Source organism: Phocoena phocoena, chromosome 2 (assembly GCF_963924675.1).
Source record: "Phocoena phocoena chromosome 2, mPhoPho1.1, whole genome shotgun sequence".
Classification (NCBI taxonomy): domain Eukaryota; kingdom Metazoa; phylum Chordata; class Mammalia; order Artiodactyla; family Phocoenidae; genus Phocoena; species Phocoena phocoena.
Window position 1 is genome coordinate 126,160,562 of NC_089220.1, and position 27,125 is coordinate 126,187,686.

The 27,125-nt window shown below is 47.5% G+C and overlaps 1 protein-coding gene across 1 annotated transcript in view; it reads left to right on the forward strand.

The window, feature by feature from the left end:
- Positions 1–24,800, forward strand: part of ADAMTS17 (ADAM metallopeptidase with thrombospondin type 1 motif 17) — a 355,743-nt gene extending 330,943 nt beyond the window's left edge. Inside the window, exons 19-22 of the mRNA XM_065871925.1 lie at positions 56–260; positions 4,272–4,424; positions 23,257–23,434; positions 24,634–24,800. Of these exons, the coding sequence (XP_065727997.1) occupies positions 56–260; positions 4,272–4,424; positions 23,257–23,434; positions 24,634–24,800 (703 nt within the window). The remainder of the gene's footprint in view (positions 1–55; positions 261–4,271; positions 4,425–23,256; positions 23,435–24,633) is intronic.
- Positions 24,801–27,125: the final 2,325 nt, after the last annotated feature.

The window sequence follows — 27,125 nt, forward strand, 5'->3', positions numbered from 1 at the left end:
ACCATCTGTCTGGAAGGCCCTTTGTTCTCTCACTGTCTTTTCTCTTTCCGGGTAGGTGGGTGGCAGGCCCATGGAGCCCCTGCTCAGCGACCTGTGAGAAAGGCATCCAGCACCGGGAAGTGACCTGCATGTACCAGCTGCAGAATGGCACACACGTCGCCACTCGGCCCCTCTACTGCCCGGTGCCCCGGCCATCAGCAGTGCAGAGCTGCGAAGGCCAGGACTGCCTGTCCATCTGGGAGGCGTCAGAGTGGTCACAGGTGGGTGCCTGGGCTGCTGCCAGTGCTGAAACCACCACCAGGGCCTCAGGGCCTTGTTTGTAGCAACCCCAAAATGGTTCCTTTCCCTCCCTGCTGTTTTTGACAAACCCCCACATATCACAGTCCTAGCTAGACCCCAGAGGAGCTCAAAGCCATGTTCTAAGTCACATATTCTCAAATTCCATCAGAGATATCAACGTGGCCAAAAAAACATGGATAGTGTGTTTTTTTGATAATGTATATCACAGTACTGTTTGGTCCCATTTCCTGTGAAAATTCTCATGTAAATATAGATGGATGGTTGGATGGATGGATGGATGGGTGGGTGGATGGATAGATACATAGGAGATAGGTAGGTAGGCAGGTAGACAAATAGACACCTTTTAATCTCTTTTGTGCACTTTGAAACTGTAGGGTGGTCAGGTTGGGAAGGTGGTTTCAAAGGCTTCCCTGCGGTTCCATGGCAGTCTTTGTGGAGCTGCCTTTGCAAGAGGCAGGAGGATGTCGGGAGGGACAGCGTTTAGTGTGCGAGCCGGTTACAAATCTCATGCCATAACACATTTTGGAAAGAGGTCAATTAAGCCTTATTTTTTAACTTTGAAGATTGATCCTAGAAATATTTTATCTTCGGTAATATCATCCTTCAAGGCTTGGCATTGAGTTTGCATTAATGATTTTGATTGTTTGGCTATGAAACAAAAAAAATAGCTGAATAAAGGGCAAGCTTCCCTCAGGTCCTCCATCAAACGTGTTCTAGGAAAGTCAGAAAGGCTAAATCCAAGACACTCTTCACTGTGGAAAATATTTTTAAAGTTCCTTCTTATTGCCAAGCAGTTGGAATTATTTTGAATAAGAAAGTATTCAGCCCGTTTTTAATGAACGAAAAGTCTGCCCTTGGCTGTTCTAAAACTGAGTTTACGTTTTAGGCAGATCTTGACGTGTACCCATTTAAAGACGGGTGTTTTTTGCCTGTCCTTTAAGATATTTTAGGAAAAGGACAGAGTTTTAACATTAAAAAATTTTTTTTCTTTACATGTACCTAGGTTCATAAGTTTAACATTCAATGGACTTTTGGGGAGGGGGATGCCTGCTAGAAGGTTAGGGGCAGGTGTGCAGTCTCTCTCTCTTGCCATGAGCCTTAGGGCCTTGATCACCTGGTTCTTGATCCAAACAAGATTTATGCTTTATCAGATCAAAACCATAAATTTTCCATTTATAGGTCTCTTATGGGGGAAAAATGCCTCCTTAACAAAATAAACGAGGCTGACATAATCAACTATCATTATAGTATTGAAGAGCACCATTTTGGAAAGCGTGAGACAATTGGAGCAAGATTTAAAGAAATATCTCCATCCCTATTCCTATATCTATGTGTTGCCTAATCCTAATCCTGAAATAGTATCCACACCAATCAGTCTAATTCTGGCTCAGCTCAGGCTCAAGCAAAATGCTTTTTTCTAAACATTTGACTCAGAATCAAATCTTTCCTCCATGAGATGCTCACAAAACTGGTATTCCTTCCACTTTTCCAAGTACAAAAGCCCCTCTAACATTTCTTCTTCTGGAAATGAATGGGTTTAAATTTCTCGTGGGTGAGTTTTTATTGATGGGCTTGCCTGTATTCAGCCAGCAGTGTTGATCACTGTCACCACTACTCCCCAACTTCTTCCCAACTTCATTAGAATGAGGAAAAAAATATTGAGAAGGAAGCAAAAGGTAGCAGCTCTCTCCTGTCCTCGACTTCTTGTTCCCATCCCTGGATCAGAAGCCAAGAGAGAAGCAGAACATGACCCTCCTAGGTCCCTTCCAAGGTGACCCCAGCCTGCAGCACTGCCCTTCCTGAAGGCTTCCAACCAATAGGCTTCTGGTCAAAAGGGGCCAGCCCAGGGTTTGGTCAAGAAACAGGCTGGATATTGAGGGTTTAAAATTCGAGGGAAGAGGCAAGGAACACAGAGTAGAGAGAAACCAAGCAGAAACTCAGGCAGAAGTGGTGAGTAGGCCCCTAGTTGCATAAGGAGCCAGTGGTATGGGTGCTGTTGCCAGGGAGGAGCCCGTGAGGCAGACGGTCAGCGTGGAGCTGATGAAATGGTCAGAAAGCATTGCCACATAGAGAAGCAGAAAGATGGGCCTTCAATGCAGTAACCCAGGGGTTCCTGCAGCAGCCCTCCAGGCCCCACCCATTCTGCCCTGGGAGGCCCTGTGGGTAAAGCCTGCCAGGGACTAACTCCTTGCATTCGAGGTCCCTTTATTTTATTTTTTTTAATTAAAAAAATATATTTTATTTATATATTTTTGGCTGCATCAGGTCTTAGTTGCAGCATGCAGGATCTTCATTGCAGCATGAGGGATCTTTTGTTGCAGAGTGCAGGCTCTTCGTTGAAGCGCACAGGCTTCTCTCTGGTTGTGGCATGTGGGCTCCAGAGTGTGCAGGCTCAGTACTTGCGGCATGTGGGCTCTGTAGTTGTGGTGCGCAGGCTCCAGAGCACGTGGGCTCTATAGTTTGCGGCACGTAGGCTCTCTAGTTGAGGCGCGCGGGCTTAGTTGCCCCACAGCATGTGGGATCTTAGTTCCCCGACCAGGGATTGATCCCACGTCCTCTGCATTGGAAGGCAGATTCTTAACTAATGGAGCACCAAGGAAGTCCCTTTAAAACCCACACAGAAGATCAAATACATGAGCTCTCCAAATTCCCCCCAGGTTATACCACAACTGCCTGTGAAGCATGTATATTTCTTCTAAAACAAACCAGTCTAAATTAGTCTCAAATAAATAAATAAATAAATAAGAACAGGACCAGCAGATGAAGAGCTAGGTTGAATTCACAGGAAAAATAAAGCTAGATAGCATTTTGAGGTAAATGTTAATAACAAATATAAAGAATGACATTTGTCCTTTATGTGCATTTGTTCAGTGGACATAGTGGAACTTTTTAAAAGTCAAGTTTGTTGTAGCTCAAGAAAAATCACTGCTGTAGCCTCCCATATTTTTGGTAAATCAAGCAAGTGTAAAAACAGAAGTTAGAGTTGCTGGGACTCCATTTGTGCTACTACAGCTGTTGGGCACCCCCCATGGTATCTCTGGGACCCAGCTGCTGGGAGGAAATCCCCCTCAGAATTTCCTCAGGCAGAGTGGTTCTCATCATGTCAGTGCATTTGGTGGAGTCCAGCCTTCAGCCCACCATCTCTGCGAGCTGCGTATTTGCTTCCATGGTAGGGACTAGGCTTCCGCACACAACAAATCAAAGGGTGGGCTCCCCAGGTTCCCAGGCCATGTCACCTCTGCTTGCTGGTCAAGTCAGTCATGTTCTCCCAAGGTCCACTCTTCCTTGTGCTTTGTTTTGAAGTGGGTAAGCACTCAGCACTCACTCTTGAGAGCCAGGCACCTTCCCTCCCCAAGCCCAGCGGGTAGGCTGGGAACACTCCAGGAACAGCCTCCAGACCCACCCCCAAGTCTGCCATGTTTATGCCCTGTCACCCCTCCACCTCTTGTCCCTGTTTCTGTGGATCGTGCTGCCTGATGGCGTGAGAATCTTGAACTCTCAGGGCTCACTCATCATTTGTCACCCCTCAGACACTATTCAGGTCCCCTCCCCACACCATCTCTTGCTATGTTTCCCAGGAAGAAAAATAGCACAGGGAACATTGCCCTGTTACCATTCTTGGCATTGACATTAAAACCATCGCTAGAGCTCTCTGCAGGGCTTGCCAACCGCCTTATGTCAGAGTCACCTGTGTCTTTGCTTTCCATCTCCTCCTTTTCCCCCCTGAACTGGTGCCTTTGCCCCAGGCTGGCTCAGCATGGGTACCTAGAGGCCAGCTGGGAGGAGCCAGCTCGGAACATGTGCATAAGACTCTAAAAGACCAGGAGCTTTCTGAGGTCTGAAACGTAGCATCCCCATCCTTGCATCCTCAGCACTGGGTCTGGTACATGGTAGGTACTTAACAGATGTTTAGGTGTTGATGGACTTGACCAGATTGGACTGGATTCAGTCTCTGGAATGGTATCTTGCAGTGTTCTGCCAGCTGTGGTAAAGGGACAAAGAAACGAACTGTGACATGCACCAACTCGCAAGGAAAATGCGACGCATCCACGAGGCCAAGAGCTGAGGAGCCCTGTGAGGACTACTCCGGCTGCTATGAGTGGAGAACAGGGGGCTGGTCCAAGGTGAGTGTGGTGTGTGCGCTTCCATCCTGCCCTGGGCAGCATTTGCGATTCAAGAGGAAGGAACTCAGCTCTCTCACCATGGGCCCCAAGTTAACAAGGTGGTCCCAGTCTCACCAGGTGAATTCACTTTCTCTCCCAACTCTGCACCTGCTGGTGACCCCACATGCTGTGCCTTCAGAAGGGCACTGAGTGCCCCCAAAGCAGGAAGGGGTGCAACGGGTGCCAGTCTGGGACCCGTGTGCATCCTGCAGTGGGCTTGGCCACCCTGCCATTGAGAGAGACTCAGTGGTGGGAGTCTGTCCTCAGGCAGATGCAGAGGGGTCTATGGGCAAATAGCACTTCATAGTTTCCAGGACCCTTGGTCAAGGGCCTGGAGGATGCAGGAGGAGAAAGGGCCCTTGGGGTGAGGACAGACGACAGCATCTCCCAGAGCCTTGGGGCAGGAGGGTTAAACGGAATTTAAGTAAACAGCATTTGTCCTCTGCTGCTTAACCTTGCTTTATTCATTCACCTGGTATATTTGACCCACACCTGAGATAGATACCATTGTCACCCCTGAGAACCATCCAGTGGGTCTTCTAGAGCCTTTTCCCAAACACTGTAAAATTTCTGATGTCTGATTTTCTGACGAAAACTTCCAACGAGAGCCTAGAGTGTGTTTCCCTTTGGTCTCAGCAACTGGAAGCTCCCCGTTTGCTTCTCTTGATATCTGTGCTCGAAGGCTGCACACTGGCAGCCTGAGAGCCACTGGCTTTGTGTGGCCTGTGCAATATCTTAAACAGTTTGGAATTTATTGCTAACATTTAAATTCCACCTGAAAATCTGGATTCGGAACTTTCTACAGAAATCTGGCAACATGGCCTATATCCACACGTGGCCTTTGTGACCTGTGGCCTGGCAGGGGCGGGTGCATCTCCGCAGACTGCGGTCCTCCAGCTCCCCTGACTCCTTCAGCCACTTTCTGCTTTAATTTGCCTGCCTGGCCAGGCAGAATAATGTTGCCTGGATTCCGTACGTGCAGGTGTGAATTAGAATAAAGCTGTCATTATAGTTGAGGGGTCTTTGTGGTCACACCCTAAATACAGCCTGTCCTAGTAAAGGGTGACTCCCGTGGCCACAGGTGTCCCGGGGCAGGGAGCAGAGGTGAGGGAGAGGGGTCAGCTCAGGCCTGGGCTGCACAGACCCATGGGGGGCCTGGGGCCCCAGCATTGGTTTCTCTTTGCAGTGACCCCTGTGCGGCCCAGCACCAGCCCTCTCCTTTGAGGGTGCTTATCCCCGTTTTACAGAAGAGGGAGGAGAGGTTCAGAGAGGTTAAGTGACTTGGCCACTCCTCTCTGACAGAGTCCAGCTTCTGAACCCCAATTCAGAGCTCCATCCACATGTTGGACACAGAGTGAGTGAGGTCTCCAGAGTCGCCGTAATGGGGTGGTGCCCTGCAGATGGGTGTTACCTGGGTTTCTCCAGCCTAATCGTTCTGGTTTTGAGGACCAGGTGGACACTTTTATTTTCCTAAGTGCCTTGTACTTCCTGGTCCTGGAAGCAGCAGAACATCCAAGGAAGGAAGTGAATAGTGCCTGAGGAGTTCGATGCAGCACTTGGCCCCCTCCTCAGCCGAGGACGTGGGCACACATTCTGGCAAACTCCCCCCACCACAGCCCATCAGGCATGGCTTCCAGGAAAATAGAGCCTTTAGTTGGCCTTCCTCTTCCTAGCCAGCCGAAGAGAATAATACCTCCTGGCCTTCAGGACAGTAGGGCTTTGGAAGGCCGCAGTGCCTGCTTTTGCCACAGCCAGCTTGATCAGCTATCCCTGGAAGTAAGAACAAGAAAGATCAAGGGCATGTACAGATTTGGGCTGTTGTCAGGGGTTGGCATCCAATCAGTGTGCATCCAGCCTTTAGGACGAGCACTGGGCCTGGACTGGTGCCAGCTGCTCCGCGCAAGCAGGTCTGGCCAGAGCCAGGGCCCAGGGCAGACTAGTTCTTCCCGGCTGAGAACTGCAGGGACACTGACCTGGAAGTCAGCGTGTGTGTGTATATGTGTGTGCACGTGTGCACGCACTGGAAACAAGGGTTGGCGGTGGTGGAGACTGCATAGAACTGAACCGAGAGACCCTACACCAGCTGTTCACCTCACTGCCACTGCCTTCTTCAGCTGCCATCACTGGGTAGGCTGGCATGCCCCCCACCCCCACCCCAGCACAGCAGTAGAAATCTGTCCGTTGCTTTTCCCTGTGCCTGCTCTGGAGAATTGGGACGGATACCGGTCCCATGGGGCCCTTATCCTCACTCACTGCGTGACCAGGCCAACAGAAGTGGATTCCAGGGGATGGATCTTCCCCTGACATTTTCACTTGTTCAGACTGGATTTGCTTTCTGATCGATGTGTTATTTTTGCTGTGCCCTTGTCACACAATTGGGGTCAGTGCACTTTTAAACCAATCATCATGGATGACGCTCCTGTAACCAGCATCCAAACCTCCCACATGCCAGACTTCGAAGGTAGCAAACAAGTTGCCCAAAAGGAAAGTAGAAAGAAGTCTGAACACTGTCAGATTTCCAGTGTATCTGGACACTTTAACATCTTCCTTCCAAGCAGTCTCCTATCACTTGGCCCTAAGGTGCTGTTGAGAAAGATAAGCCTATCTCCAGGGAGATGATGGACAGGCCAGCCCAAAGACAAGCAACACAGGTGCTGTCCTGCACTTCCTGAAGTGAGAAGGACCAAGCATCCCTTGGGAGGGGTCTGGCATCCAGCCCTTCCTGTACAGAACCTTGCTGAGGCAGGGCAGGCTTGGAGGGGATTTGGAGCCCCTTCTCCCTCCCCCAGCCTCAGCAAATGGCCGAACCCTAACCAGGATCCCATCCAAGAGACCGACTTCACATTCCCAACCCTGCTGAGGGCAGTATTACTGCTCTGCTCTGTTTGGAAACTGCCATGCAGCTGCCTGCCCTCCTGGGATATTAGCTAGTTCCAGATCTGTGCAAATCATTGTTTTCTCCCACTAAATGCTGGGCCCATGTATTCAACCTGGGGGTGGGGTGGGGAGAGAGGTGTCACTGAAACTGGGAGAGAAGGAAATCACATTTCCTTCTAGGACAGCGTGTCTTTTAATCAGAAGTTGAGATGTTTCAGTTTCAAGACCAGAGGCATTAATCACCACTGAAGTGATGGGATGTTTCTAATTAGAAGCAAATTATTCTGGAGGGATTATAATAGACAGTGTTTTTAAAGAAAACCATTGGCTCTCTGTGTTAAGAGTATGGCGTTCCCTTTTACAGAAAAGATCAAAAGTGGCCATTGACTTCCTGGTGCCCGTGGAGGTCCCCTGGAAGGGGACTGACCTCACTTGCGAGGCCTCAGTCAAGCCCCAGATGTGCCCCTCATACCTGAGCCCCAGCACTTCCCAGAGGCCTTAGGAGATCAAATGAAGCCATAAGCATGCACGTACCTGTAGCTGCAGAGCCCTAGGAAGAAGCCAGGGAGAGCCTCGCATTCAAACATGGCTGTGTCGGTGCATTCCCAGGACTGCTGTTAGCTGCCTTCTTGTGTTGTGGGCAGAGATGGGGGCTCAAGTTCCATGGCCTCAGAAATGAACAGACTTTGTGTCACTACGGGGGCTTGTTCCAGAAAGCTTTCAGCCCCAGCACCACTTCTGAAGCCTATACTTGCTTTGGTGGGGATTGACCCCTCCCCCCAACCCTGCAAGGCTGGGCAGCCAGCCCGGCTGGGGCTCCCACTTGCTGTGGGCCTGCAACCAAGTCACTGTGATTCAATCAGCATTTCCTGAGCTCCTGTTCTGTGCCAACCTGTGCTGAGCACTGAGGGTACAAGAGTGGACAATGACCCAGCCTAGATACAGACAGGTGGAGCCAGCTGCGGACACCAGGCCATGCTAAGTCCCACTGGGCAGGTACGAATGCAGCCCCTGCCAGGGGCAGCCCCGAACAAGGGTGCTGGTGGAGATTGATGCTACTTCTATTGGGATCAGTGACAGTGGCCCTGACATTCACCAGTGCTTTAGAATTTATAAAACACTTTCACTCACATTCTCCCATTTGACCCTATCCCCATTTTACAGGTGAAGAAACTGAGGCTCAGAATGGCAATGTGACTTTTTTCTTGAGGTCACACAACTAGTAAATGGAAGGGCTAGGAGTCTGGTCCCTGCCTTTTGGCTCTTAATCCACCTTTCCTTCAGGTACATAATAATGTCAGAGGCTTAGGTTTCTAATTTGAAATGGGAAGTAGATGAACTGTTATATGCCTCAGGTCTAACCATCATAGGCATAAGCTTGTTGTAAAGTCAAGTATTTATCTACTCTCTCTCCAGCCCACCAATCAAAACCTTCTCTCCCAAGGGCTTTGTATTAATCATTTACATTGTGGTCTAAATCTTTTGTCTCTATAGGAGATCATGCATGTTGTCTCCCCTTCTTTGTGAAATAAAAAGTTGAGTCCTTAATAAAAGAAACTTGAGCATCCAGGAGCAAACATAAGAGACACTGGGGACATCAGGGCCCTTTTCTGGGACTGTGAAACCATACAACACAGGCAGTCAGCACTCTGCATGCAGATAGGGATCAGCAAATCCTCCATTCCGTACTACTCTTGGGACTGTAAGCAGCAGTGAAAGGAGGGTCATCAAACTTAAGTACTTTTCTGGGTAGGGCAGGAGGGAGAGGGGGCAGATACCCCCTTGGTCTGGAGCATTTTGTGTGGGTGAACAGAGCCTGCCACTGGGTCATGGAGTTAACGTCTCGGGCCCACACCTGCTCAGATGAGAGAAATGAACTGGTTGTAGAGCAGTGGGGTCCCCAGAAATTGCCAGGAGAGGTGCCTGCATGGGAGTGAACTGAATGCAGTTGACCCTTGTACAACGTAGGTTTAAACTGCATGGGTCCACTTATACGTGGGTATTTTTCAATAGTAAATTCTACAGTGTATGTGGTCCGGGGTTGCATCCTCAGTTGCAGAGGAACTGGGGATACGTAGGACCGACTGTGCATTACACTTAGAATAACCCCTGAGTTGTTCAAGGGTCAGCTGCAGTCTAAAGGCCAATGCCTTTGCCCCCTCCATTTCCCTGCTGCCCCTCCATTCACCTAGTGTCCTTCCTCAAATCAGCTGCCTTAGTGTGGAATGAGAGATCAGAGAGTGGGGATGCCTCCCGCACATGCCAGTCTAAGTTTTAACCACTGCCTAGACATGACCATTGAATCAGAGAAGCTGTCATCCCTAAGGAACACTTTGGTTTCAACACACGCTATCAGCGACCTCAGAGCAGGGCACATGGTCAGGACAACACAGGTGCACGTCCCTGCTCTGCAGTGACCTCGTCTAACCTTGAACCAGCATCATCCTCTGTCAGATGAGTTTAGGGGTACCCACCTCCTAGGGCATCCATGTAAAGCACTTAGTGCAGTGCTTGGCATAGGTGCTCATTTTTATCATCATTTTCTTCACCATCATCATCCAGTACAGTCACAGGTCTCTTATCTCTGATCAGAATTGCATTTCTTACACAGGCCTGTAAAATATTTATGTCACAGGAGATGAGTTCTTTGAATGTGGTGTGGACCCCACGAAACAGCACGTGCCCTGACCTGGGGCTCACATGATGACAGCATGGCTCAGGGCAGGAGACGGTTGTGCAGTATTTGCTGGGCATGTAGGCCATCCTTCTGCAGCGGGGTGGGTGTTGGGGGGGGAGGTTTTTCAAACAGTCTCTGTTAAGCTGGGAGAGCTAAGTTACGAAACTGGTAGCAGCTCCTGCCCGAGGGGAGGCAGTGAGACAGCTCCTGCAGCCTTCTCTGTGCTCCTGGCGCCCATCTGAAGCAAGAAGCAAGAGCTCTTGGGATAGCCAGTCCTTGCAAGTCACGGGGAGTCACCTGGGCCTTCTGGTTCCCTGACTATAACGTTCCAACCAGAACCTGTAGGTCAGCAGGCTGTGAATTCAGAGAGTTTGAGGGGAGCCCAAAGCTAAGGCTGAGGATAGGATTCAAGGATTTGAGGATTTCAAAAACAGTTTGGAAGAAAGTATGAGTTGAAGGGGGAAGGTGTGTGTGTGTGTGTGTGTGTGTGTGTGTGTGTGTGTGTGTGTGTGTGTGTGTCTAAGAAAGCATTTCCAGTTTCAAGGCTGGAGCAAAGACGGTGGGGATTTTCATCATTGTTTAAGCCTACTATTTGAGGTTTCAACAGCTTCCGAGATTTGCATTGCTCGTGCCAAGTTTTGGGGGAAATCTGTCAAAAATGCTTTTGAGGAGCTTTTGACATTTTACCAGCCCAGTACCTTTCAGACACGAGCAGAAAATGGAGTTCCCGTAGGGGGTTCCCTGCCCCCCTGACTGTCATGTGGGGCTGTCCCATGCTGCCCCTCAGAGGCAGGCTGGCCCCTCAGAGGATGGCTCTGTGAGAGCGTAGGGTGGGCGCATTGTGCAGTGAGGGTTCATCTTTGCATTATTTCACCCTAACCCTATTCCTGCTTACCCCAGAGCCTGTGCAGGGAGCCCCTGCCCATCCTCCACTCTGTAGGAGCCAACGCTTATGTGTGTATTAAGCATTCCTGTCACGTTTTCCTCTTCCCAAGATTTTTACAACTTCCTTTAGCTAATTCTCAAAACATCCCTTTGGAATCTGGTGTCATTTATAGTCGTGATTTTACAGCTGGGAGAAGTGAAGAGGAGGGGGTCCACGCCGTGGTGGAGCGTGTCATCAGCGCTGGGCCTCCACATGGTGACAGAGGCCTGGTTCCTCCCTGCTGGAGAGCCGTGTGGCTCCAGAGGAGTGCAGGCCTCCGGGCAGCAGCCGGGATGGGAGGCCCGGGGGCTACATCATGGGGAAGACCATGGACCCTCTGAGCCTCACGCTCCGCCTCTCTGCAGGCGGTGCTGTGCCCTGCAGACACTATTCCTGCAGTCTGTGCACATGTATTCTGCACCTACTGTGTTCTGAGCACCTGGCCCTGCCACAGCAGCTGTTAGTGTGAAGATTAATGAGGACTCATGAGAATGGGTGTGAGCCCAGTGCCCGGCACCGGGAGGCAGGCAAAAGGTGGACCCTGCTGCTGTTACTACTACCATCACCACCATCATCATCATCATCACCACCCATGGGATGGGTGGCAGGTCCCCAGACCTAGTGTGTGATGTGCAGCTGCAGGCACTTGCTGGAGAGGGGGCTGCACTTATTCCAGGTCATCTGGCAAGGAGCTTTCCTGGCGGATTTATTACTGCTCCATTTTGTCTTGGTTTCCTGAGTCTCGGGGAACCACATTAAATGTTAATGTCATGAGTGGCTTGAAAAAACTACCCAACAGTGACAGTGTGCTTCAAAGAAGACCAGATCTGTTTTTTAATACATCTATTTGCTTAGATTTTAAAAGCCTGAAAAATGGCTTCACAGCAACGCTTAGGGGCTAATTCGATGCTATCAGGAGACACTGCCGTCTCCTCACTGTTGAATTAAACTGGAGGCTGAGGGGAGGCCGACGGAGGTGAGATTCATTGTCTGTGCCTGTGCTACCCTTAATGCAGTGAGCTCAGGTTACAGGAGGATGCAGCCCTGCAGCCTCTCTGGAATCACGTGTGTCTTCAGGGCCAAATCAATCTCTAATTGTGCTCCTGGCAAACGTGGATGTCCACACCTGCCTGGTGACCGGCATGGCAGCCCAGGGAGGGCTAAGCAGGCCAGGTGACTCAGGGCGCCTTCCCGGGCTCCAGGGACCCCCGGCCAGCTCTCTCTGCTCTTGGCCCTGTGCTTACTGTTGTTAATAATTGTAGCAGCGTTTGTCCTTCCCAGACTCCCTGCTAGACACCTGCTCTAAGCTGTCTCTAATCCTGGAAATCATCCTGCAAAAAAGGTTTTATTATCCTCAAGCTACAAATAAAGAAGCTGGGGCTTATATAGGTTAAGTAACTTGCCCGAGGTCACACAGCTAGTAAAGGGGGATGCAGCATACTGACAGGCCTGTCCTGTCGCCACTGCACTGTCCTGCTGAAACTCCAGCCAAGGAGTGGGTAGTTATGCATGGATTTTAGGCCAGGGGCAGGCTAGGCACCAACACGGCTCAAATGAAAATGCAGCAGGCCTGGAAGGTGGCAGCTGCACCAAAGGGTCATTGGTGGAATTTTCCACTTTTATTTTTAATTACATAGGTAATTCTATCTTGCTTGGGAAGACACAGAAGAGAAAAACTAGTCCTACAAAACCAGATGACAGCACAGTAAATTTTTTTAATGGTTTGTCTTCCAAACTTTTATATAGGTACACACACACACACACACACACACACACACACACGCACACAGGTATTAGAAAAAATGGGGTGGTTTCTGTACACGCTACTCTGTAACCTGTCTCCTCACCTGATGCTCTGAAGCAGCCTCTGTGGGGCTGGCTCAGACATCGTTCTTAGGTGGCTAAGCAAATACCCGATATTCTCAAAGGTTCTTCCAAGTGAGCACAAGCCATTCACAGCCCAGAGCTGTGTGAATGGCAGCCCCCAGGACTGCAGCTAAAATTCTGTAAAACCTAATCCCAGGGGCAGAGTTTGCAGGGTCTCACATGGCCCCGACAGCAGCTGAGGGTCAGCCCCAGCCTCTTACCTGGCCCAGCCCTGCCTCTCAGAGGTGTTGGAAAGCCATGAGGACAGACGCTTGAGTCTCTGCAGAACTTTGGAGACACCCTCCATGATCTCATGCGGCAGGTTTGTTTACAGACTGAAAAATTAAAAACCAGTGACTCAGGCTAGGAAAGATGATGAAGAAATGATGGAGCTGGGCAGTGACCTGGTTTTTTGATTCGTGGCCTCCCATAGAAGCTCCATCCAGTTCAACCTCTAATTCATACAGAAGGATGGAATTCAGTCCTTGGGATGGGGCAGCTGGGGTCCTGTCGCTCCTCTGCCACTCACTAATCTGTGACCTTGGGCAAGACACTGACCCCCATCAAGCTCAGTGGCCAAGGTCAGCCCCTTGGGATGGTTGTGGAATGTTCCACACTGTCATGGAATCCTACAGGTGAGCTTACAGACAGAACAAGCATGCCGCCCACATAGTCTGGAGGCGTCATGAATGCTCTCCCCCACCCAACCCCAGAACATGTTAAACAAGACTAAGAACTTTCAGAGGGGAGACTAGTCTTTGAGGTCACCCCAAACTCTTGAGTTTTACAATGGTCATTGATCCTTTCCAGCCAGAGACCTTGTCAATTTTGCATTTGGTTTTAGTAGATCTATAGGATTGAGCCCTTGCTCTGATTTCACATAAATAATAACAACACCTGCAAAAGACATTGAAACCCTACCTGGTGTTCCTGGGCAGGAAGTGACCCAGCCAGGCTAATTGCCCTGCCGGCAGAGTCTGCAGACCTCATGGTCAGGGGGGCCCATGGGAACGAGACCATAATCCCAGATCCTTCTCTGTTAGCCTGTGCAGAGTTTCCTGGGGACCCAGAAACCCCACCACTACCTGCCCCACCCTGGATGCACCCTTTCTCCAGGAAGGACTATGAGGACACCCCGCTCTTCTTCCTGGTGTGTCTCCCACAGCAGGTGGCGCCAGTGAGCCAAGTCAAGATGGGAAGACAAGGGCTGGTGCTGTCTGTAGAGCAGGACACATGGCCCCTTCTTCCCCAAGTGCCCAGTAGTCACAGAAATAAGGCCCCACATACATGCTTTCCCAGGGAGCAGGGCTTTTTAAAAATTTTACGACCAATTTAGATATAAAAGTCTTTAATGGTGTAGGTGGACTAGTCAAATGCCTACTTAAAATATGTAACTTATTCATGTAGTTGTATTTCATATTTAAAGTTTATATATTGTTTTAATTTAAAAATATTACTATTTTCTGTCTTTATCATATTATGAAGTTGAACCTGATAAAATTCCTGTTTCTATGGGGTTGAAAACGGTTGAATATAAGCAGTTTTGTAAAGTGCCTCCTAATATTTGCAGCATCTGTCTTCGTCATCACTCACTCCTGTTTGCCAGAGTGTACAGGGCACTGCCATCCCAGTTCACTGAGATGCCGCCTTTTCTGAATGTACTGTTCTCATTGGATATTCCCTTGCAAGCTATGGCATGATGTTGCTCTGTGTTGGCATGACTTTGCATAGGCAAGACTTTGCTTTACTTTTATAGGATTTTGCACTGCATTAGGACCCTTGGCCATTTCCTTCACTTACCCTGCTGGTGTGGACCCCCAGTCTCTGGGTATAGCCACTTACCAGATTACTTTTCTTTCTTTTTTTTCTTGTTTGAATTTTATTTTATTCATTTATTTTTTATACAGCAGGCTCTTATTAGTTATCTATTTTATACATATTAGTGTATATATGTCAATCCCAATCTCCCAACTTATCCCACCATCACCATCCCCGCCAGCACCCCACTTTCCCCCCTTGGTGTCCATACGTTTGTTCTCTACATCTGGGTCTCTATTTCTGCCTTGCAAACCAGTTCATCTGTACCATTTTTCTAGATTCCACATATATGCGTTAATATACAATATTTGTTTTTCTCTTTCTGACATGCTTCACTCTGTATGACAGTCTCTAGGTTCATCCATGTCTCTACAAATGACCCAATTTCGTGACTTTTTATGGCTGAGTAATATTCCATTGCATATATGTACCACATCTTCTTTAACCATTCATCTGTCGATGGGCATTTAGGTTGCTTCCATGACCTGGCTATTGTAAATACTGCTGCAATGAACAGTGGGGTGCATGTGTCATTTTGAATTATGGTTTTCTCTGGGTTTATGCCCAGTAGTGGGATTGCTGGGTCATATGGTAATTCTATTTTTAGTTTTTTGAGGAACCTCCATACTGTTCTCCATAGTGGCTATATCAATTTGCATTCCCACCAACAGTGCAAGAGGGTTCCCTTTTCTCCACACGCTCTCCAGCATTTGTTGTTTGTAGATTTTCTGATGATGCCCATTCTAACTGGTGTGAGGTGATACCTCATTGTAGTTTTGATTTGCATTTCTCTAATAATTAGTGATGTTGGGCAGCTTTTCATGTGCGTCTTGGCCATCTGTATGTCTTATTTGGAGAAATGTCTATTTAGGTCTTCTACCCATTTTTTGATTGGGTTATTTGTTTTTTGTAACCTTGAGCTGCATATATATTTTGGAGATTAATCCTTTGTCCGTTGATTCGTTTGCAAATATTTTCTCCCATTCTGAGGGTCATCTTTTCATCTTGTCTATAGTTTCCTTTGCTGTGCAAAAGCTTTTAAGTTTCTTTAGGTCCCATTTGTTTATTTTTGTTTTTATTTCCATTATTCTAGGAGGTGGGTCAAAAAAGATCTTGCTGGGATTTATGTCAAAGAGTGTTCTTCCTATGTTTTCCTCTAAGAGTTTTATAGTGTCTGGTCTTACATTTAGGTCTTTAATCCATTTTGAGTTTATTTTTGTGGATGCTGTTTAGGGAGTGTTCTAATTTCATCCTTTTACATGTAGCTATCCAGTTTCTCCAGCACCACTTATTGAAGACACTGTCTTTTCTCCATTGCATATCCTTGCCTCCTTTGTCATAGATTAGTTGACCATAGGTGTATGGGTTTGTTTCTGGGCTTTCTATCCTGTTCCACTGATCTATATTTCTGTTTTTGTGCCAGTACCATATTGTCTTGATTACTGTAGCTTTGTAGTATCGTCTGAAGTCAGGGAGTCTGATTCCTCCAGCTCCGTTTTTTTCCCTCAAGATTGCTTTGGCTATTCAGGGTCTTCTATGTCTCCATACAAATTTTAAGATATTTTGTTCTAGTTCTGTAAAAAATGCCATGGGTAATTTGATAGGGATTGCATTGAATCTGTAGATTGCTTTGGGTCATATAGTCATTTTCACAATATTGATTCTTCCAATCCAAGAACATGGTATATCTCTCCATCTGTTTGTGTCATCTTTGATTTCTTTCATCAGTGTCTTATAATTTTCTGAGTACAGATCTTTTACTTCCTTAGGTAGGTTTATTCCTAGGTATTTTATTCTTTTCATTGCAATGGTAGATGGGATTGTTTCCTTAATTTCTTGTTCTGATCTTTCATTATTAGTGTATAGGAATGCAAGAGATTTCTGTGCATTAACTTTGTATCCTGCAACTTTACCAAATTCATTGATGAGCTCTAGTACTTTTCTGGTGGCATCTTTAGGATTATCTATGTTTATTACTATGTCATCTGCAAACAGTGACATTTTTACTTCTTCTTTTCCAGTTTGGATTCTTTTTATTTCTTTTTCCTCTCTGATTGCCGTGGCTAGGACTTCCAAAACTATATTGAATAATAGTGGCGACAGTGGACATCCTTGTCTTGTTCCTGATTTTAGAGGAAATGCTTTCAGTTTTTCACCATTGAGGATGATGTTTGCTGTGGGTTTGTCGTATATGGCCTTTATTATGTTGAGGTAGGTTCCCTCTATGCCCACTTTCTGGACAGTTTTTTATCATAAATAGGTGTTGAATTTTGTCAAAAGCTTTTTCTGCACCTACTGCGATGATCATATGGCTTTTATTCTTCAATTTGTTGCTATGGTGTACCACATTGATTGATTTGAGTATATTGAAGAATCCTTGCATCCCTGGGATAAATCCCACTTGATCAGTATATGATCCTTTTAATGTATTGTTGGATTCTGTTTTCTAATATTTTGTTGAGGATTTTTGCATCTATATTCATCAATGATATTGGTCTGTAATATTCTTTTTTTGTAGTATTTTTGTCTGGTTTTGGTATCAGGGTGATGGTGACCTCATAGAATGTTTGGGAGTGTTCCTTCCTCTGCAGTTTTTGGGAAGAGTCTGAGAAGGATGGGTGTTAGCTCTTCTCTAAATGTTTGATAGAATTCACCTATGAATCCATCTGGTCCAGGGCTTTTGTTTGTTGGAAGATTTTTAATCACAGTCTCAATTTCGTTACTTCTGATTGGTCTGTTCATATTTTCTGTTTCTTCCTCGTTCAGTCTTGGAAGGTTATACCTTTCTAAGAATTTGTCCATTTCTTCCTGGCTGTCCATTTTATTGGCATACAGTTGCTTGTAGTAGTCTCTCAGGATGCTTTGTATTTCTGCAGTGTCTGTTGTAACTTTTCCTTTTTGATTTCTAATTTTATTGATTTGAGTCCTCTCCCTCTTTTTCTTGATGAGTCTGGCTAAAGGTTTATCCATTTTCTTTATCTCCTCAAACAACCAGCTTTTAGTTTTATTGATCTTTGCTATTGTTTTCTTTGTTTCTATTTCATTTATTTCTGCTCTGATGTTTATGATTGCTTTTCTTCTACCAACTTTGGATTTTGTTTGTTCTTCTTTCTCTAGTTCCTTTAGGTGTAAAATTAGATTGCTTGTTTGAGATTTTTCTTGTTTCTTTAGGTAAGATTTTATTGCTATAAACTTCCCTCTAGAACTGCTTTTGCTGCATGCCATAGGTTTTGAATCATTGTCTTTTCATTGTCATTTGTCTCTATGTATTTTTTTGTTTCCTCTTTGATTTCTTCAGTGATCTCTTGGTTACTTAGTAATGTATTGTTTAGCCTCCATGTGTTTGTGTTTTTTACATTTTTTTCTCTGTAACTGATTTCTAATCTCATAGCATTGTGGTCAGAAAAGATGCTTGATATGATTTCAATTTTCTTAAATTTACCAAGGCTTGATTTGTGACCAAAGATGTGATCTATCCTGGAGAGTATTCTGTGTGCACTTGAGAAGAAAGTGTAATCTGCTGTTTTTGGATGGAATGTCTTATAAATATCGATTAAATCTGTCTGGTCTATTGTGTCATTTAAACCTTTTTTCCTTATTAATTTTCTGTGTGGATTATTTGTCCATTGGTGTAAGTGAGGTGGTAAAGTCCCCCACTATTATTGTGTTACTGTCGATTTCCTCTTTTATAGCTCTTAGCAATTGCCTTATGTATTGAGGTGCTCCTATGTTGGGTGCATATATATTTATAATTGTTATATCTTTTTCTTGGATTGATCCCTTGGTCATTATGTAGTGTCCTTCTTTGTCTCTTTTAATAGTCTTTATTTTAAAGTCTATTTTGTTTGATATGAGTATTGCTACTCCAGCTTTCTTTTGATTTCCATTTGTATGGAATATCTTTTTCCATCCCCTCACTTTCAGTCTGTATGTGTTCCTAGGTCTGAAATGGGTCTCCTGTAGACAGCATATATACGGGTCTTGTTTTTGTATCCATTCAGCAAGCCTGTGTCTTTTGGTTAGAGCATTTAATCCATTCACATTTAAGGTAATTATTGGTATGTATGTTCCTATTACCATTTTCTTAATTGTTTTGGGTTTGTGTTTGTAGGTCCATTTCTTCTCTTGTGTTTCCCACTTAGAGAAGTTCCTTTAGCATTTGTTGTAGAGCTGGTTTGGTGGTGCTGAATTCTCTTAGCTTTTCTTGTCTGTAAAGCTTTTGATTTCTTCATCGAATCTGAATGAGATCCTTGCCAGGTAGAGTAATCTTACTTGTAGAGTCTTCCCTTTCATCACTTTAAATATATTGTGCCACTCCCTTCTGGCTTGTAGAGTTTCTGCTGAGAAATCTGCTGTTAACCTTATGGGAGTTCCCTTGCATGTTATTTGTCATTTTTTCCTTGCTGGTTTTAATAATTTTTCTTTGTCTTTAATTTTTGTCAATTTGATTACTATGTGTCTCAGCATGTTTCTCCTTGGGTCTATCCTGCCTGGGACTCTCTGTGCTTCCTGGACTTGGCTGGCTTTTTTCTTTCCCGTGTTAGGGAAGTTTTCAACTATAACCTCTTCAAATATTTTCTCAGGTCCTTTCTCTCTCTCTTCTCCTTCTGTGACCCCTATAATGCAAATGTTGGTGCATTTAATGTTGTCCCAGAGGTCTCTTAGGCTGTCTTCATTTCTTTTCATTATTTTTTCTTTTTTCTGTTCCATGGCAGTGATTTCCACCATTCTGTCGTCCCAGTCATTTATCCATTCATCTGCCTCAGTTATTCTGCTATTGATTCCTTCCAGTGTATTTTTCATTTCAGTTATTGTATTGTTCATCTCTGTTTGTTTGTTCTTTATTTCTTCTAGGTCTTTGTTAAACATTTCTTGCATCTTCTCGATCTTTGCCTCCACTTTTTTTCCGAGGTACTGGATCATCTTCACTATCATTATTCTGAATTCTTTTTCTGGAAGGTTGCCTATCTCCACTTCATTTAGTTGTTTTTCTGGGGTTTTATCTTGTTCCTTCATCTGGTACATAGTACTCTGCCTTTTCATTTTCTGTGAATGTGGTTTTCATTCCACAGGCTGAAGGATTGTAGTTCTTCTTGTTTCTGCTGTCTGCCCTCTGGTGGATGAGGCTATCTAAGAGGCTTGTGCAAGCTTCCTGATAGGAGGGACTGGTGATGGGTAGAGCTGGGTGTTGCTCTGGTAGGCAGAGCTCAGTAAAACTTTAATCCACTTGTCTGCTGATGGTTGGGGCTGAGTTCCCTCCCTGTTGGTTGTTTGGCCTGAGGTGACCCAGCACTGGAGCCTACAGGCTCTTTGGTGGGGCTAATGGTGGACTCCAGGGCGTACTTCCCAGAACCTCTGCTGCCAGTGTCCTTGTCCTCACAGTGAACCACAGCTGCCCCACCACCTCTGCTGGACACCTTCCAACACTAGCAGTTAGGTCTGTTTCAGTCTCCTGTGGGGTCACTGCTCCTTCCCCCTGGGTCCTGGTATGCACACTACTTTGTGTGTGCCCTCCAAGAGTGAGGTCTCTTTTTCCCCCAGTCCTGTCAAAGTCCTGCAATCAAATCCCACTAGCCTTCAAAGTCTGATTCTCTGGGAATTCCTCCTCCCATTGCCAGACCCCCAGGTTGGGAAGCCTGACATGGGGTCAGAACCTTCACTCCAGTGGATGGACTTCTGTGGTATAATTGTTCTCCAGTTTGTGAGTCACCCACCCAGTGGTTATGGGATTTGATTTTATTGTGATTGCACCCCTCCCACCGTCTCGCTGTGGCTTCTCCTTTGTCTTTGGATGTGGGGTATCTTTTTGATGAGTTCCAGTGTCTTCCTGTTGATTGTTCAGCAATTAGTTGTGAATCCAGTGCTCTCACAAGAGGGAGTGAGTGCATGTCCTTCTACTCTGCCATCTTGAACCAATTCCTACCAGATTCCTTTTCAAGAGATCTTTAAAAATTTCTTACACCATCCTCCCTCATTTATGATTATGGTGTCCTACTTCCAGGAGAAGAGGGTTAAATTTCTTTGTGTCCCTTTTTCTTTTAACCCTCAGGTGGTCTTGCTACAAATAATTGAGGGTATCCCTTACCTCGCCCCTGAACTATGAGAGGTTTTATTTTTACTTAATTATAAGGCAACTTATTCTTTTCCTAGAATAATTTTGAGTGAAAGGCTTCATCTCTTGTATTTGAGCACACCTATCGCCTATATATAAACTCAGCAGTTGGGGCTGCAGGCGGATGTCTGTTCTTGCTTAATTACACATTTGTATACAAATACTTGACTACTTCATCATAAGAAAAGAGAGCTCCTCACACCCTACACAGGACACAGGGAAGAAGTTCAGGGTAAGTCAGAGTTTCTCAGCTCTGGGTGCTTGTTGCAGTCACCTGGAGAGCTTTGAAAAATACTGATGCCCAGTGCATCCTCCAGGGATACTGATTGATTGGTCTGGGACATCAAGACCTTTCAACGCTCTCCAGGTAATCCCATGCAGCAGATCCCAACCTGAAGCCACTCCCTCCGAGACGCCCTCCAGGTGGAAATCACATTGCTATGACACTTGTCCTATGTTCCAGGTCTCCAGTTGGTGGGAACCTACTCATGTGACATCCTTCTTCCACTGCAGCACCCCTCAAATTTCCAAATGCTCCAGTACCAACTCCTGAGGTCTGGGGTGGAACCCAGCAATGTGCGTTTATCATGCACAAAGGATTCTCAAGGCTGTGAGCAGCCCTTGATGGATTTATCCAGAAGATGGATATGGAGCTAGGCACACAGCCTTGCCGGTCATGGAGAGCCCATTCTGGTTTGAACACGCCAGGACTCTCAAGGGGGGTGGGGGCGTTGGCAGCGGAGGCGATGGGGGCACTTGTGGTTTTCCTACCTCTTTTGTGATTTGAAAAGACTGGGCCGCATCAGAGCACCATGCCCTCTGAGCTCTTTATCCTTCTGAAGTGAAAAAAAATGTGATCCTGCTTGTTAGACTACAAAGCAGAGGAATTCACCTGAGACACAAAAGCCCCTTTGGGAGCACAGTTGATGGCCACTTCTCATGGATGAAGGGATCCACGCTGAGCCTGTGCAGGGTAACCCCTCACAGACCCCCAGGGAAGGCCCTTCCTCCAGCACAGGCCATGGTCAGACCCAAGGGGAGGAGAGAGGGAGGCACATGATCCAGATGGCACCTGGCATCCTCACCACATGTGGCATTCAGAGGAAAGGTCCTGCTCCCCTCTCTCTACCCTGAGGTGCCAGTGTTAACTCCAGCTGGGCTACTACACCTGTGGTCTTTGCTTTATTAAAGTTTTGCAGAGTGCTCTCAGAACCCCGTAAATCATGGGTTGTGAGCATGTGTGCTGGGGGACCCCAGGTGGAGAGAGTACACATGTGGACCAGGCTCTCTGGCTGGGAGGAGACCAACTTAATGGAGAGACGGTTCCAACGGCTCCCTGGAAAACAAGCAAGGGCCAAGGGGCTAGCAAGCAGGATGGGGGAGTGGTGCTGGATACCTGGCAGGTTCCCTGTCAAACACTTTAAAAGAGCCCGAAGAGGAATGGGAAGAAAAGCAGGAGACAGAACACATAGTAAAGTCTTAAAAGGCCACTCACTGGGAATGCAGGATGGTCTGCTGAACTAAATACATTGGTTTGGTTTTAGCACACCCACATCTGCAAATGCTGGAAATGCCAACTAGGGATTGGGTATCTAAATTAAAACTGTTAGCCCCAATATTAGTCCATGAGTCTGTTATGCAAGAAGGGTTGCACTTCTTCATTTTCTCTAACTTTACTTAATTCTGACCCCCAACCCTCCAGGCTTGTGGAAATTCAGCCCCATCACTATTGGGCTCCTCTCCACACCCAGGGCTGGACAAAGGCCCAGGAGCCTCATGTGGCACACAGTGCCAGGGAGATCCCTGTGGCCATCAGGTTCAGTCCCTCCTGGGTGCCAGCAAGCCACCCTGCTCACTGGAGAATTTCAAAACCCAGATGGTTCTCTGCTTGGAACAGGCATGAGAGGGTGGGAGGTGAAATGCAACCAGCATAAACTAATATTTCAACAATTGTGTCTTAGCTCAGGCTGCTGTAACAAAATACTACAGGCTGGGTGGCTTAAACAACAAGACATTTATTTCTCACAGTTCTGGAGGCTGAGAAGTTTGAGGTCAAGGTGCTGGCATATTTGGTTCTTGATGAGGGACAACTTCCTGGCTTGCAGATGGCTGACTTGTCATGTGTCCTCATGGGGTGGAGGGAGAGAACTCTGATCTCTCTTCTTCTTATAAGGACACTAATCTCATCATGGGGGCCCCACCCTCATGACCTCATTTAAACCCAATTGCCTCACAAAGGACCTACCTTCAAATGCCATCCCACTGGGGGTTAGGGCTTCAACACGTAAATGTTGGGGAGACACAAACATGCAGTCCCTAACATCTTGAAACAGTTTTCCATCAGGCAGCTGGTATGCAGCCAAGCCCTCTTGTCTTGCAATTATTTCTAGCACGTAGGAATGACATGCAGGGGCCTGACCCAAGGGTGCTATGATGTGAGGCCATTGTCAAAGCCCCTCAGCCCGGGTTGGGCCCCTAGCTCAGCTGTCCCCAGCTTAGCTCTCCCTGTCTCTGGCAGTGCTCATCGACCTGTGGGAAGGGCCTGCAGTCCCGTGTGGTGCAGTGCATGCACAAGGTCACTGGGCGCCATGGCAATGAGTGCCCTACCCTCTCCAAGCCAGCAGCCTACAAACAGTGCCACCAAGAAGTCTGCAATGACAAGATCAACGTGAACACCATCACTTCCCCTCGCCTCGGTGAGTGCCTCTGCTGGTCCCCAGCTCTTGGGGCTGCTGCATCCCCTGGCTAGCAAGTCCCCACTGGCAGTGGGAGTTCTATAAGCCAAAAAGCCCCCTCCTTGGGGCTTATTTGAGTTCTGGAGAGGCTAACGTGTCAGTTTTGTAGAGGATCTGAGGTTTCAGAGATGGAATTTCATCCTTGTCATGAAAAAGATGTTTGTTTACTGTGGTCTCAAACACTTGAGCCCCTCTGCCAACAAATGAGGAACACAGGAGAATGTTCCTCAAGTGTTTTGGGATTCCTGTGCATGAAGGAGGCAAAGGGAGGTGCATCCTTCAGGAAATGAAGGATCTGGGGGTGTCATTCATGAAATCTTGGTGATGTGTGCATGGAATGTTCCTCAAGCTAATGCTTGAGAAGAAAACAGAGGTGTTGACAGGTTGGAGTCTTTAATTCGGCAGGAAGCTTTTGTGTGTGCAGCTTGGACCCAAGTGTTCCAAACCCAGCCCTTTACCAGGCCACATCCCCGGCCAGTGGTGGCACAAAAAGAAGAATATCTAGCACTGATCTGATGATTCTATTGAAAAGAGTTTCTGCTTTTCCAATTAGAAACTCCTAGGGAACTTTTTCCCCACCCAGTGCCTCTTTCCCTAATGCTAGAATGCCACCAACATGAAGGGGATTTCCAAGCAGCTTCACTGGGGGGGTCTTTGAGCTTGCAGAGGTGTACACCAGGCTTTTGCATGCCCTCAGGCTGGACCATCTCTCTGCACTACCAAGAGCCTGAAGGAGATTCAGACCACCTGCCTGTGCTGTGACCTTGTGCTTTTGTGGGCCCTTTGATATCTGCTGCCCTGTGCCATTCTGTTTTATCAATGCCAACAGATAACGTCCTCCGCCATAAAATAACAGTATACACCACTTAGCTCAGAAGCGGTGGGGGGGGGGGGGCAGTGCCCTCGCCTTGAGGAGGCAGCCAGACCACTGAACTCTGCCAAGTGGTCAGGTTGGACCCAGAGTGTGTCCCTTGTATAAGAAAGTCACATCCACAGTGGCCCTGGCAGGGGCATGGTTTCCCCGGTCTGTGCAAGCCTCCAATGTACACATGGGTAAGGGCAACCCCGACTATGTCAGACTACAGGCCATCTGTGTGCACATGATGACGTCCCCAGGCCACCCATAACCTCTGGGCTTTCTCTCTCCACTGTCCCCTTAGCTGCTCTGACCTACAAATGCACACGGGACCAGTGGACAGTGTATTGCAGGGTCATCCGAGAAAAGAACCTCTGCCAGGACATGCGGTGGTACCAGCGCTGCTGCCAGACATGCAGGGACTTCTATGCGAACAAGATGCGCCAGCCACTGCCGCCACCAAGTTCATGACAGGCGGCCAGTGGTCCCACGATGCTCTGACATGAGGTCTGAGTCCTGACGACATGGCTAGTTGAAAGCCCACCCACCTGAGAGCACACCAGTCCTGCGGCTGGGACCCCCAAAGCACACCACGGCTCACCCAGGAGGCTGTCCCAAGAACCCAATTGCTTAGAACCTGAGAGTGGACTTGACGTTTGCTTAGTGCTTTTATACTTAATATATTGTTAACAGCCACTGGATGGCTTTCTACGGTAAGGAAAAAATAGGCATGAGTCACAAAATAGCTGTAATTTCTAAGGTTCCACGTACCTCAAAGGGAGCACCTCTGACAGAAATCGTCAAGAGAAACGTCACAGGCGCCCCTGTCTTGGCTTTCCTCTGACGTTTGAATTCCCAGTGCTTGGTGTATCGGGGGAGGGGGAGGATATCCAAAAACAGAGACGTTTTACTTTAAAGCAGGCTTTATTCTGAAAGCCCGTGACACCCTGGATGGAAGGAGGCTTCTCTGGAGAGGCCGGGCTGCTGGAGCCCGTTGACACCACAAGGACCAGCAGGTGGCCCCTCCACCCTGTCAAGGAACGTGCTCTCTAGATCGCGGCTTTTCCTTGGAGGTCTTGTCCCTGAGAGTCTGAGTCTGTGTGAATTAGAAAGGACGCTAGGGCTGTGTAGTTCTGCATACCACCTATGTGGGGGAGAGTATTCCAGAAGGGCTTGGGTTTGGGGACGTATCTAGTTTTCAGATCTCTGTTGTCCCCCACACAGGGAAACAGAAGAGCCTCTCTTCAAGGTGCTGTGAGAGGAGGCACGTGCTAATTTTGGCCTTGGGATTGCTTCCTGGCATAGAGGTGAGCTCAGGGCAGCTTTGGGAGGGGTGGAGGGGCTCCCCCTCTGCTTCTGGGGACCTCTGCTCTAGCCAGTACTTCATAAAGCTTTGCACCTTAGAGATGGCTTCCCATTAACCTTGGCCATCTATCTGAAGTTGATTCTTCTTAGAACCTCTGAAGACTCAGGCTCAGGCCTGGCGCTTCACCCTGGCACGAGGCAGGTTTCCTCCAGGACTGCTCAGCCTAGTGCCAGGATGGGTGGAGGAGTGGCCCGTGGCCAGGATGGCCACATACCCACCCAGCCTTCCCGTGGCCCAGACCTTGCAATGTTCGTCATTGTCATGCTGTCGTTGTTGACCCGTCTTAGTGGGGCAAGAATGACACTCAGAAAATCCGGAAGAAGGTATTTGCCTCCTACAGACACCTCACCCCTCAAAACAGAACTGTGCCCTCTCTGGAGCCCAGGGAGATGAAAAGAGTGTCCTCTGTGAAAGCACAGAAGATGGTAGGACCCTGCCCGCCCGGGAGCTGGGAGGAGGGGACCCGACATGCCTGGAGGTCTGGTCTGCTGACCAACTCGGTGGGCCTTTGATGGGTGCTTCTATTCAAGGACTTTATCATGAGAAACCCACCCTCTCCTCCCTTATTTCAGAGGGGATCTTACTTAGGCTAATCTCCATGGGATCATCTCCAAGTGCTTCTTGATTTACTGGTACTGTGTTTATGTATCTGTGTTTGAGTTTTTGATGTCACAACTTTAGAGTCAGCTTAAATCAGAAAGAAAAAGAAACACTCTGCCACCCAAGCCCGTCTTATGGGCTGTGTTTTGGTTTGTGATTTTTTTACTGCCCCAGAGGCAGAGAAGTGGTAGGGATGGCAGGGAATCTATTCAATTCCACTTGAATCTGTGGGAAGTGTTGAGAAAACTCCTTAGATGTTCTGTGGAAAGACCCCAGAGGGTACCAGGCTGGGGCAGCCCACCTGCAAGGTAACCTCCAGCAGCTGCCCAGGGCCTGTGCAGAACACTGTCCTCCCTGCTCTGGCTTGGCCGCGAGCAGACTCCCCAGGCCCCTCAAAGTCTTGAGGAGCTAGGGCTCAGTTTTCCCCCAGCCCCAAATGGGCTGTACTTTACCACAGATGAACAGAAAGCTCTCAGCCTCGGGGGCTGAGGAGCAGAGTCGGGGCAGCAAGCTAAGGAAGCCGGGGCAGCCTTGCTTACTGTCTGCATGGGAACCATGGGCCCACCTGAGCTGGGCAAGCATATGCACATGCCCAGAGGCAAGCCCTTTGCCTGGTGCCTCTGAATCTCCCCCCTGGCCACCTTGACGGTATCAACTGGACGCCCCTGGCAAGGGCCCCACACCCTCAGAATGCAAATGACTGATTCAGTTATTGTTAAACATCCCTTTGGTTCCCCAAAGTTTGGGTCTTTCTGAGCTCTTTTAGCTCATGCTGGCACTGTCACTCTGAAATTCACCAGCCCACCTTCTGTTCCCTTCACAAGCAATGA